This window comes from Phodopus roborovskii, unplaced genomic scaffold (genome assembly GCF_943737965.1).
Source record: "Phodopus roborovskii unplaced genomic scaffold, PHOROB, whole genome shotgun sequence".
Taxonomy (NCBI): domain Eukaryota; kingdom Metazoa; phylum Chordata; class Mammalia; order Rodentia; family Cricetidae; genus Phodopus; species Phodopus roborovskii.
In genome coordinates, this window is record NW_026125397.1 from 14,300,331 (window position 1) to 14,313,792 (window position 13,462).

Genomic DNA, 13,462 nt, shown 5'->3' on the forward strand with positions numbered 1-13,462 from the left:
AGTCTTTGATCTAAAGAGTATAAGAAACGTGAACCAGGAAAGTTCATGGAGAGCAAATTATCATTAGTAAGATAGCACGAGTGTGAATGTTTTAGTAGAAAATAAGCAAATTATATTTTTGCTAATTATTGTGGGAGCCTATGAGACAATTGGAAGTTTTTATTCCAGCTGGTTGGAACCATACTCAGGTATTTGGGACTTAAGTGTAGCCCAGAACATTTAGAGCAAGAATCTTTTAAAGGCAAAGACCATATCCTGGTATCTCGCTTTGCAGCTGCAGGGATAGGTTTAAGACAAATTAGGATACATTAGCTGGGGCATCTTGGCCTCAGGTACTAAAATAGAGTTGGGTAATTTTCCACTGCATTCTCAAGTAAGGAGATCAAATTCTAGAAGGTGGAAGAGTGTCTGCACTGTCTTGCCCTATCACATGCTTTTTGTTTTGTTTTGTTTTCAATTTCTAAGGCATATTACAGGAAGTCAGTTGGAATAACTTTTCAGTTAAGAAGCAAAATGCAAGCTTGGTGATGATGCTGCACTTCTTTGCTTGGGAAGCAGAAGCAGCGGGATCTCTGTGAGTTGGAAGCCAGCCTGATCTACAGAGTGAGTTCCAGGACAATCAGCCAGAGAGCTCTTACAGAGAGAAACCAGTTTGGGGGGAGGGGTAGCAGTAACAAAATACAGCACACACATTGTGAAACTTTTGAAATGCTTGAAATCCTAAAATCCACTTCACTTCCCATGGTTTTCCTTTCTACTCAGTAGGAAGCTCAAGGGTCATAGTCCCATGTGCGCATATGCCAGCAATGGAAGCCTACCCACATCTGCAGGTCTCCAGGCCCAGAGCATTCATGTCCATCTGAACCAGGGAAAATGGGCAATAAAGGCAAAAAGAAATTCTGATGACTGTCAATGCTTGTTACAGTTTCCTCTCTGTTGCCAAGAAGAAACACTCAACTTAGTCTATTCCTGTGAAGAGGTAGGCCAGGTGTGCCTGGATGCTACCAATAGTTGTACATTTAAATGCTTAATTTTGTATTTCTGTGCTCTAAATTAAAGTACATATTGAGTGGCTAGAGAACTAGTTTAATGCTTAGGGGCACATTTTCTCTTCCAGAGAACTGGAGTTTGCTTCCCAGCACCCAAGTCTCGTGGTTCAAACCACTGTAGGTCCAGGAAATCTCACACCGTCTTGTGGCCTCTGCAGGCACCCAGATGCACCTACATGCAGGCACATGCACACACATACACACACAAACACCATAAAATATTCTAAAGTGCACATTGAGAATTTTTTTTGTTTTTCGAGACAGAGTTTCCCTGTGTAATGGTCCTAACTGTCCTGGAATTTACTTTGTAGACCAGGCTGGCCCCAAACTCACTGAGATCCACCTGCCTCTGCCTTAATGCTGGGATTAAAGACATGTGCCAACTCTGCCTGACCACACTGAGACTCTTTAATATACACATTGGAAATTCAAAATGCTACAAAGTCCCAAACTGACATGATACCACCTAGGGGAGGTTCCATATCTGAGCTTAAATGGCAGGTTCTAGTTAAAATTCAAATACATTGAAATATTTTACAAAATTCCCTCAACTATGTGAAAAAGGGGCATATGAAACATAAATGAATTTGTGTTTAGATCATACTTCTATGATACCTTGTTACCTATATGTATATTCTAAAATGCAAACCACTTTTTACCCCAGGTATTTTGGGTAAGGAATATTGACCCCGACCTATAGCAATCAGGTAATGGCATTAATGTAGTGAACTACATAAAGTAAAGGACATTTCCTAGCATTTATATTTTGACCATGAACTCACTTATAAAAATGTAACAAAATCACAAGGTTGCATTAAAAATCTCTCTGAAAAAGATGTTTTACTGTGCCCGCCACCACCAAATCACTTAGATACTAAAGTCAGTGGAGGAAAGGCTGACTAAGGAATCATCATAATAAAATCTTATAGTTTGTTTTAGAAGGAAATTTAGCTGAGACCCTGAGTTCCGAGAAACTATAAAGAGAAACACTAAAGTTTGCCATTCTTAGCATTATTCGCTAGTCATGAGAATTTAGCCAGGCAACGTCAACCCTTACTTTTACTCTATCCATAGAACACATACAGCATCCCCTGACATGTTTTATATCACGGGTTGAGAAAATGACTAAAGAGCATTTTACAAGTACTCAAATGCAGTCACATTGGTTTGTATACACAACACAAACACAAACCAGCTACAAAAAGATTGTTTCTGTTTGGTTAGCTCTGATGTCATCATCTCCTCCACCCAAACCCAGGAAAAAGAGGAATTTGAACATGTTTATGGAGTCTCTATATTCATTTTAACATTATTGATTTAGTAAAGTTCAGTGTAGTGAGGTGTTTGGAAATTCATGCTAAGAACGGAGGATGAAATCAACTTTTTTAAAATTGTTTTTACTCAAAAACTTTGGTAAATGACATTGCAATTGCATGCCACTAGATTATCACATTATCACTTTTTTTTTTCTTTTGCACTGGTTTTTAAGAGCAAAAGGTCTTTTTTGTAGTCTAACTCACTGTAACCAACTTCCGTAGTTATTGATTTATTGATTCTAGTTTCTTCATCAAAGTCACAAAAAATGTGGCATCTCCACATTTCCTGGGTCACCTTGTTATTTTATAAATGAGTGTTTCATACAAGGTATTACTTTTCCAGCCTTAGTTTATGCTATAAGGAAAGCTATCTTATTTGAAAATTCTCTAATAGACAGTTCCTAGACAGATTAATGACATTAAAACAACAGCCAGCTTTTTGTAAGTATGTATACTTTTTATTCCACTTGGGTTTCCTTTCCAAAGGAAATCATAAGGCATATTCCATTTTTATAAAAAGTTATTAAAAAATTGTAGCAAATTGCAAAAGAGGGTCACTTCACATATCAAAATTTCTACGAGTTGCTTGGAGTAACACACCTTTAAATTATAATTTTCTGCCTCCACATCAAAGACAACTGTCTCATGTCTGACGAGTGACCATTGGTGCAGTAGTTGGCTGTCTCTGAGACTACAGCCAATCGAACTTCCAAAGAACCATCATCTCTTCTATGCCTTTTCATAATAGCGGACAGCAACAACATTGCCAAAGGTAAGAGTCTGAAAGAGTCAAAAGGTAATTGAATCCTGTTACCCAGGAACATTCAGGGTTGAAGTTTTTAACATTTTCACGGATGTGATTTCAATGTTAAGCATGAAGGACAGAGACATTTACAACTATTAAACATTGCATGCACTTTTTCTTTCCTAAGCAAACAAAAAGAAACCCAGTGTCTAATGAGTGAAATGCATGCTTACATTGTTCAGGTTTCTGAAAATGAAAAGGGAGCAGAAATTGAGTTTGAATTGAAATTACAGTTTTAAAAATTCCTTTTGTGTTAAGTTATTAAGGGCCCTAGAATGAATTGGATGCAAGGAAGGCACATGCTGGTGTCTCACTGTGACCTCAACTATTGGCTTTGAAAAGGAATTAGATTAAGGGTAAGTTTCCATAACAGTTTTTAATCCATGACCTTGGCTGATTTCTTCAGAAAATTCAAGCATCTGAATTCATGGTATTTGTAACGATTTATTCTAAGGTCAGCAACACATCCACATCGTGTTCTCTCTACTTTGACTGCCATGTTTAGCCCATGTGGACCTAACCCAGGTGCTTATGTGACAATGACATTGAATGTTGGTTCTTTAACTCTGAACTTGAAGAATTAATACAAAATCACTTTAAAATATTAAGTGTGCCCATCACTTTCAAGCATTGGTATGATTCTCAGAATACAACTTGTCTTTGCTTTAATCTCCAATTCAGAATTCAGTCTTGCCTGAGCTCAGTCATAGTTTCCAAAGTTAAGCATGCTCCAGCTTTCTATAGGTAGGCAAGAAATGAAGGTGACATCCTAAAAAACAACTGCGGGATTATTGTAAGAAATGAACTCTTTCCTTAGTTGATGATTCAAGAGAAAGCTCTGTTTTCTGCTCCCCAAACCTTACACATGTGAGAAGAAGCAAGTGTATTTCAGTTCAGAATAGCTCTAGCTGTATTATTACAGAAGAGGGTAAGCTGTTCTGTAACAGCAACAACAAAGGTCCTTTCTGGTCTGATCATAGCCAGAGTTTGTAAAGGAACCCAGGCATCCCCAAGAGCAATGAGCCAGCTTAACAATATCACTAAATAACATTTCAATGTTTAAAATGATCTCTATAGACAGCTGACCTGAGCTCATGGGAACTCATGGTCTCTGGACCAATAGTTAGGGAGCCTACATGGGCTTGACTTAGGCCTTCTGCATGTGTGTGACAGTTGTGCAGCTTGGTCTGTTTGTAAGGCTCCTAGCATTGGATCAGGACATGTCTCTGGCACTTTGGCTTTTGGGAACCTGTTCCCCATGATGGATTGCCTGCCTCTCCCTGCCTTTATGCAGGGGGAGGAGCTTGGCCATCAACTTGATGTGACATGCTTTGTTCAAGCCCATGGGAGGCCTGCCCCTTTCTGAATGGGGAAGAAGGAGTGGATATTGGAAGGGAGGAAGAAGGGGGGATGAGTAGGGAGGGGAAACTGGCTGGTATGTAAAATAAGTGAAAAAGTGTTAAATAAAACAAAATTTTTAAAATGGTCTCTATAAATCTAGATGAAGGCTTAACTTCTACAACTAGAGAAATTATTTATAAAATTATTTTTTCTACTTTATAGCATTTACATGCCTAGCTATCCTTAAACATGTTTAAAATTCAGCTGCGGTTTAAAAAAAACTGCAAGGAAGTGACATCAAGCAGTTCTAGTAGAAATTAAAGTTTCACCTTTTGTTAAACTCTAAATTGCTTGGACTGTGCTTTTATAAATTGAAATATAAAATGTTTAAAATGCTCTTGTGTCCATATCTAATGAGTAACTTCTCTGAAATTCAGTTACTTTATGTTTTAGCATTAGCTATCTTCATAAATCTTCCTGAACAGTATTTCCAGACACACATATCTGGCTAAATCAATGCATAATTTTAAAAGTACACGTAAGGCAAGCTGAAGCAACAACTGTTCCGATCTTTTTGTTCCTCCTGTTTTACATATTATTAAGGGACCTTGATAGGCAAATGATACTATAAAAGAATCAAGGGAGCAGAGAAAGAAGCTTAGGCAGGGGGAGGAGGGAGGAAAGGAAGGGAGGGAGGGAGGACAGAAGGGTAGAAGGGGGCACGAACAGAAGACGAAGAGCTGCTAGTACTTACCACAATCATTTTGCCATCCTTAATTTCTCTCACACAATCTGTTTGTTTGCCATCCCATTTCTGAACATGAATAAGTTTGTTTCCATCCAACCGAACAACAGACTGAAACCAGCAACAAAAATGTGGATGAGTAACAGGTAGACGCTGATTTCCCATGGACATCCAACGACAGGACTTTTGGAGAGAGCCATGACTGAGTAAGTCACCAATAACTATTCTAGCAGTACTTCGTCCTCTATTACTTTGAGATTTTCCCTGTTATCCAAAACCATGGTCACTGATAATTTGGCTGAAATGTATACAATCAGCTGCAAAAATGTCTTACACCTGAAATAAAAACACAGAACTACTCACTTCTCCTGTTTAAGCAAAGCTTTAGATGGAGACTGACTAATTAACTGGTCAATCTGAGGTGGTAAGAGAGAGAAGCAACATGGTGTGTGGTCTTTCTTTGAAATAAACACTGTTGGGTAAAGGTCGATATAAAGTGTAAAAATTGCTGGACAAGAGAAAAACAGGCTGGGTTTTCTTGGCGATGGAAATTACTCCGTGTCTAGGGTACAACTTGTGTATGCTGGAATGTTACCTCTGGTTCCCTCTTCCAGAATGGAAATTCTAAATCCCCCCTCCCCCTTCCACCTCTAGGAAGCAGAGGGATTGGGACTCTTCATCCTCCCCACCCAGGAATGGTGGCTTCTTACCTTACAATTCCTGTCATCTATGCTCGTTTCCTCAAACTCTTCTCCCAGCTGGAAACTGATCTCTGTGTTCTTGAATGTGCACTGGGTCCTGATGATCACTTTGCCGCCTTCCTGGCTGATTATCACCGTGGGCTTGGTCACATTTCCCACTTGCCTGGTGGCAAACCCCACGCCTGGAACAGCAAAAGTAGCGAATGTAGTTAACGGGGACTTCCAGAAGAGTTCATGAAGCAGAAATCTGCTTGCCACTCTGAGAATCCAGAGTTCTAAAGCATAGGTTCCATTCAAACCTGATTAATGATTAGTCCATTAGCCACAAAACAGCTGAACACAAATGAAGACATATTGAATACCCTCCCCCAAGCGGCAGAAGCTTCACACTTTCGACAGAATAACAAATTGTCCCGTTATTTGGGCAAGGAGGTAAGAAAATATCACTTTAAAAATTCGTTGAAGTGGGCTATTTACAGTCTGGCATTATGACAATATGTTCAGCCTGTCTCTCAGAAACGTAGCAAGTAAAATTCAAAGAGTCAAAATACATAGATAAAAGGGGAACAGCGAGTCTTACTTGTACCTACCCAGAGCTTTCATGTACTCATCAAAATTCTGACTGTCCGTCAGCTTCCAGGTGGCACAAAAAGCATCCACCATCCTTGCGTTCCTGCTCAGCAGAAAATAGGTAGGAGCTGGAGGAACTCGGGTCTTAACCACCACTGTAATCCCCCAAACCCTTGCCACCTCAGCAGCAGCCCCTGCCTTCTTATTTGGAAAAGAAGATGGCAAAGAGCCAATTATTTGAATAGCTAACTTGTCCCATTTTCCAGTAGGCTGTCGCAGGGGGGAGGGACTGGGCAGATGGCTCCAATCCTCCTGGTGATTTGCTCAGGCCACTGGGTTAGCAGAGTAGGTCACAATCCTCGCACTCAACACTGCACAATCCTGAGGCCTGAGAATGCTCTGTAGGAAGCCAGCGGGGCCTGAGAGTGGAGATTGGGAGGAGCAGAGGGGGTTTGTCAGCTTCAGAAAAAAAAAAAAAAAAAAAAAAAAAGTCTCAAACTGGGAGGAAAGAAAAGAGGACAATAAGACATTCAAATTGATTTCCTTAATGAGCTTGCTGGCTGCAAATGAAGATTCCCCACTGAAATGCCAGATTTTTCAGACAAAGGAATCTGAATGATGTATTTTATTTTCTCTTGTTTTTACACGGAGAGCAAAATGCAGACCAGAATGTGCCAAACTGTGAAAAGATACAGAGGACAGGTGAAAAGGCATTCTCTAAATGCACTCTGTTTGAAACCTACTCAGAGCAGCAATGAAACGCGACAGTCTGGCTTGCTCTCCGCGCAAACTCAGTGATCCTGTAGTTCTTTCTAAGAATGTAGGAACCAGACCGGAATGGAAAAGAGACCTTCAAGTGTGGTTTGCATTCACTAATGAGTTAGAGAAACAAAGAGTGGTGTCCTCATTCTCCATGAGCAGCCTGTAGAGTAAGTGTGGAAAAGCTGGACGGACAGTCATTTAGTAAGATTTTAAAGGACATTTTGGGTTCCTGAGGCCACATCTACCTAAATGTGATGCTTGCATTAAGTGAGGAGACAGGAACTGGATGGGATGGTGGGAATGTGGAGAGCTTTGTCCCCTCTCAGTGTAGCACAGGAATGGCAGAGGACTGGAAGGTTCTAGAGGAATTAGAGGGGCTCTGAGAATTTCCTCTTCACCTTGATATGCTCCCTGCTTCATAGATGTAGGCCCCCAGTGAAATGTCACTTCCTGTGACTCAGAGTCAGAGGGAGAGCCAGGTGTCTGACAAGATCCCCACTTTCCTGCCATACCAGCTTAAGCCTCAGCTCACATGTTCCATTCCACAGCACATAGAAGACAAAGGCTCAGAACACAACCCATTGCTATGCTAGCTACGTGACGGTACATCACAGTTATGTTTGTCATAACACCTGAACTGTCTCCGTGCTGTGCCTGTTTGCACAACCTTTGTGAACAGCTCCACCGACTTGTTCAAACAAACGAGCCAGAAATCTACCCCAGTTGTTTCTAATAGCTTACTCTCAAAAATGCCACTCAGTGTGAAGGCCTGGCTCATTTTGCTTCCCCAGAGTTGAGCCTCTTAATGTGAGCCACTGTTGGCCTTTACCTGATTCTACAGCAACAGTTAACCTCCCTGTTCTTGCAGCTTCTCTGGGAGCCATGTGACCTCTTCAAATATAAATCTGCATTTCCTCCAACTGAGCTCATTGAGGTCTTTTCTCACACGCTTTTCTATATTTTGCATATTTTTGATACACTGAGTATTTAAATACTTTACTATTTGTTTTTCCTGGTGTTGTAGCCTTTTTTTTTTTTTTTTTTTTTTTTTTTTTTGGTATATTTTTGATAAGTTATTTGTTGGGTTGTTGGGTATGTGCTCTTTGCAAAAGATCTCTTATTTTGCTGCATTTTCTAGGTTAGATTAATTTTTTCACCAATATGTCAAACTTTAATAAGCTTGCAACTTAAGTGTGTGCAATTGAATTTGTGTTGACTATATTACAGTGTAGTCCTTTTCAAAATTCTCAACCTGATCTTGTCCTCTTGTTTAAACCCTTCTATATGTATTCTTGTTCTCAAGTTAAAGACAGAGGCATGAAGCATCACCTAAGGTGGCCTGCCTCTGGCATCACCTAAGGTGGCCTGCCTCTGGCATCACCTAAGGTGGCCTGCCTCTGGCATCACCTAAGGTGGCCTGCCTCTGGCATCACCTAAGGTGGCCTGCCTCTGGCATCACCTAAGGTGGCCTGCCTCTGACATTTGAAGGAGTCAGGCTGCGAAGGCAAACATGGAAGGCAGGCAGAACTAGGTACTTTGGCACAGTGAGCCATGTTTGTCCTTATGCATTTATCCCCTCGATTTTTCAGACTAAGAATATGACAGAAAGATGTGTTTATTCTAATTAAAAGTGAGTAATAATGTAATTCTTGAGAAAGCAGTTTGGGAATTGCATATTGATATGGAGAAACTATTATTATGTAAATATCTATATTAGAGTTTTGGACAGACCCAATCTATCTTGTGACTTCCTCAAGCAACACCTGAACAAATTTGAAGTACTCAGTATATACATTATATAACATATTAACACTGAACAATTCATGCTTGAAATAGGAGTGTGTTTGACTCTAAAGAGAAAGTCAGAGAGCAGAATCTATGTCGTACTTAGGGAGATTCAACAAATACTTTTCCCCAAACTCCCTAAACATTGGAGTGATGTACGACTTTAATAATTTACATGCCTCATAAAATCAAGAAGTAAAGGTGATGGACTGATAGACTGACCTTTTTCCTAGAGCTAATTCCTGTACGTGTCAACTAATGACAGTGAGACCTCTAAATATTTCCATGACGGGTAGGGCTGGTGATGGGGCTCGGGGGTCAAGTGTGGGAAATAAAGAAATCCATTATAAAGATCTACTTATTCTAAGTAGTAAAATAAAAAAGGAGAGCGGGGCATTGAGAGGGGAAGGCTGAGTCTCTCGGTGCTGCCTTCTAACAGCTTTCTCCTTTGGAAGAAAACAGAGAGTGGCCATAAATTCTCAGCATTGTTCTTGAATTGAAAAAAAGAAAAGCCAGCCAAGGTCATGATCAATGTGATCTGCAAAATTCCCACTGTTATGGTAAAGCTCAAGGGGAACCTTGGCGGATTCCAAGGCAGGCAAGGGTGGCCAAAGTGGAGGGACAAACCTGCCAGGCAGACAGAGCTTAAGTGAGAAGTTTATTAGAAAGGGAACGGGGGGGGGGGGGGGGGAAAAGGGGTAAAGGGACACAGCAAAGAGAGAGGACAGAAGAGTGAAAATACTGTCTGCCCCAAAGAGAGCTGGAAAAGAGAGCGTAAGTGGGCAGGGTCTGTCTTTTCAAGGGTCCTTCGCACCTGCCTGCAGACTAGTACTCATAGAACCCTGGGCTGACCAGAGCACTGCCTGAATGCATTCTGCCAGGTGACAGGGGCGGGCCAGCATAATGCCTGAATCCTTACACCCACACGTAGCTGCTAAGGGAAATAATCAACATTCAAGACCTTTTCGTTACAAAATTATACAAAATCCTAAAGGAACATCTTCAAAGTTGAAAGGAAATATAACTTACGCTGATTGTACTGTTGATGTACACTCTCTCGTAATCAGCAAGAGAGAAAAGACTGTACAACAGCCCCCTTTTCTGAAATAGGGGCACAGACATTCTGTGGGCTCATCTATGTTACCTACACTTCCCAGTCCCCACTTCCACAACCAAGAAACTAAATCTGCTCAGTGCCTAAGTGCTTGGAGTTTAGGAAGATCTCAACGTGCAAGGGGTGGGGTGTAATGTAATTTTGGTAATTGAATTTGATGGAGAGGAGTTGAAGCAGTGAAGAGGGGAACCAGTGGTCCATATGTCCCTCTGTAATATGAAGTTTGTGTTTTGTGGAGCATGAAGAAAATACCTAGCCTGGACCAGAAAGGAAATGTAACTCTATCTGGTGCAGCTTGGTGAGGTAAAGGAGAAACTTCTTCTAGTTTCTTTTCTACTTCCTGTCATTTTGAAGTTTCTACCTCCCATTATCTAAGTATTCTATTCTCCATATTTTCTTAAACAATAAATATAAAGGAAGTCCTTAGACTCCTTCCAGATCGACAAAGTGACCGAGAAGACAATTTCTCTTATACCAGGATTGTTATAAAAGTTTCAGGACTTTCTCTCCTTGGGGTATTTATGTGCAATGGCTCTGCAAAAAATTTTTCTTCTCCCAATCCCTTATTAATTTCTGCTGTCACTTAGCGTTTAGCTCAGATATTATTTCCTCACAGGAGACCATTTTAGAACTTTCCATCTAATGTCTTTTCCAAGATCTGTAGACCAGGCTGGCCTCGAACTCACAGAGTTCTGCCTACCTCCCAAGTGCTGGAACTAAAGGTGTGCGCCAACAATGCTGACTAAGAGCTCTGTGTTTTTTTCCACCTGCCTCCTGGTTATGGAATGGTGAGAGTGTGTAACCCAGAAGCCCCATGGCACCTTTCTGTGGATATTGCATGCATGAGTGCTACACTTCAAATAGAATTCTGTCTCCCACCTGCACGTCTATCCCATCAGCTCTCCAGAAAGCCAGTGGCTACAAGTAGTGTGTGGTGTCAACATGGAAGTATTATCACATGGAACAAGTAAAATACTTTATAATAGTTTCAAGCGCAGATGACAGCTACACCTAACAGAAGACAAAAATAAATAAACAAACAAACAAACACAGAGAATCAGGCAGGAGTGGGGGCAAAGTCCACAGCAGTTAATTTAACAGTTATGTCCTCATGGCTAATTGATCCACACACCTACTCTCTAAACATTTAAAATGAAAGCCATCAGTTATGACATGAAAAACACAACACATGGAAAATTCCCATATTTTCAAAAAACAAACAAACAAAAAAGATCCTACTTGACAGTTCTTGTCTTTAAAGATAAGAAATTAATCAAATCAGTGCAATAAACCAATAATAGAAAAATTCATTACCTAAAAGAAAGAGAATAAAATAGAGTCATATAAAATGATTTCTTAAAGCAGAACAAAACAAAACAAAAGTATCCCCCAAACAAACGAGAAAAGCTCAAATGTCTTTAGTATACCATAGGTATACATGCTTCTCATAAAACAAAAGGAAGAATCTCTACTGAGAGAACAGATTGGGGTAAGAACATGAGTCAGATGAGGGGGCGAGGATTAAGTTTAAAAATAGAAATTTTATTTTTATAAAATAAAATGTAAAATATATTACAAAAATATAAAATAAGTACATTTTTTAAAAAGATTCAGAAATAATAATAATTAAATAAGAGAAATTAAATCAATATACCGACAATAATGACTAGAATAATATCTGTGAAGAATTCCTAAAATGAAAAGGGATTATGAATGTTACAAAAAGAAATATTAGAAACTAGTGGAGTGCAAAGTGCAAATAGTTCAACCTAGGTACAGGTGTTACAAACAAATATAACAAAACAAGTAGAATAGTGATACTTAGTAAATTCTGAGGAAGTGTCTCTGTAGCTGATAATAAGTTTTACTAATATAGGTCAGTATGCCACACCATGTGAGAAAACAGATAAAAAAGAGGCCCTAAATTTTCTAGCCCTAGCAATGTTTTGAATCAAACATAATTCAAATTAATAAATATAAAAACAACAGAACTATTCAACTGGAGAAAGTGAGGCTTAAAATGTTAACTAGTAGCTTTACCATATTCCTTACCGGTAAGCTTAAGACAGCCAGTCAACACAGAGCAATGCCACAGAGATTTTGACATTTCCTTGTTAGAGTAGATAGCAAAGCATTTCTTTGAAAACCCTTTGATTGACACTTTGCTTATAACAGTTAGCATATGTGACTTATTTGTACAAAGAGACTCCACCGGGCAGTGCACATTTCCCACTCAAATTGTATGCCTTACAGATTTAGTGAAGTCTTTTTGCAAGACAGGTAGTTGCTTGAGCCTGCCCCTGAAATACACTCAAAGTTGCCAGCAAGTCATGTTTCAAGTTCCTCAGGCTTAACTCCAGACTTTGAACAATGGCGAATATATTAAGGCAATGATTTGTACCTCAAAAGAAAAAGGTGCAACTACATGAGCACCCTCCCAAACTGAAGAATCCTGAGTCCATTCAAGACCCAGTTCATCTGGGAAAAGACCATGTTTGATGTTGCTTGTTGCTGTTGGGACCTCCAGCACCAAATCCAAACATGCAGATTTTTTTCAAAGAGTGGACAAATCATAAACAACTAGGCAATATCTCACTTTAAGATTTCCTTTGAACAGATTCTTGTCAAAACTTCAACAGATCTCAACTGAATTAAAATTTATATACTTTCTGAAAATATCATGTCATCATTTTACTTAGTCTTCCAGTTTAGCCACAAGGAGATTTTAAACCATTTATTCAAAGTTTGATTTTTTTTTCCGTAATATCCTCATTCTACACAGTTTTGTGTTCTCAGCCCTATTGCTCTCTTCAAGGGACTTGAAAATGAGCACAGTAAACAATATTGAACAAAGCTCTACAACCCAGAGATTCGCATTGTTAATCTGAGATCTGTTAAATCCAGTACTTAGATTAATATACTGATCTCTGAATGCCCTATATTAGAATCCTATTATGAAAAGATTCTCTGTATGACTGAAGTTTACTGGCCATGTTCAAGGCACGGAATATATGCTTAGACAAGTTACCTAACCAGGCTCCCCTGGTATTCATCACTTGGAAATGACAGTGCTCCCTTTGATCTTCTTCAATGTCCTATAATTGTCTGATTTGTCTACATTACTTTGGCAGTTTTCAGATTTAACTTCGTGGAAACACGAATCGACAAGCTGAGAGATCTTTGACCTTTGTGTATGTTAACTGTTTGCTTGCAGGTAAACATTACCTAACCCTCATGAAGCAATCACTAGATGCTTTCACGATCCCAATTCAAG

The 13,462-nt window shown here is 39.6% G+C and overlaps 1 protein-coding gene across 1 annotated transcript; it reads right to left on the reverse strand.

Annotated features, from left to right (window-relative positions):
* Positions 1 to 2,801: 2,801 nt before the first annotated feature.
* Positions 2,802 to 6,683, reverse strand: Fabp7 (fatty acid binding protein 7). The gene is made up of 4 exons (XM_051175617.1): positions 6,548 to 6,683; positions 5,967 to 6,139; positions 5,266 to 5,367; positions 2,802 to 3,145 (listed from the first exon to the last, which is right to left on the reverse strand). Exons 1-4 carry the CDS (start codon positions 6,618 to 6,620, stop codon positions 3,095 to 3,097), a joined length of 399 nt encoding a protein of 132 aa, XP_051031574.1. The 5' UTR covers positions 6,621 to 6,683; the 3' UTR covers positions 2,802 to 3,094.
* Positions 6,684 to 13,462: the final 6,779 nt, after the last annotated feature.

What these genes read in the sequence shown, in the direction of transcription:
- Fabp7 (XM_051175617.1), bottom strand. Translation starts at nt 6,620, where the DNA reads ATGGTGGATGCTTTTTGTGCCACCTGGAAGCTGACGGACAGTCAGAAT. An exon ending in TGAGTACATGAAAGCTCTGG is followed by an intron (nt 6,140 to 6,547) that starts GTAGGTACAAGT and finishes TTGCTGTTCCAG; the next exon opens with GCGTGGGGTTTGCCACCAGG. An exon ending in TAGATGACAGGAATTGTAAG is followed by an intron (nt 5,368 to 5,966) that starts GTAAGAAGCCAC and finishes TGCTGGTTTCAG; the next exon opens with TCTGTTGTTCGGTTGGATGG.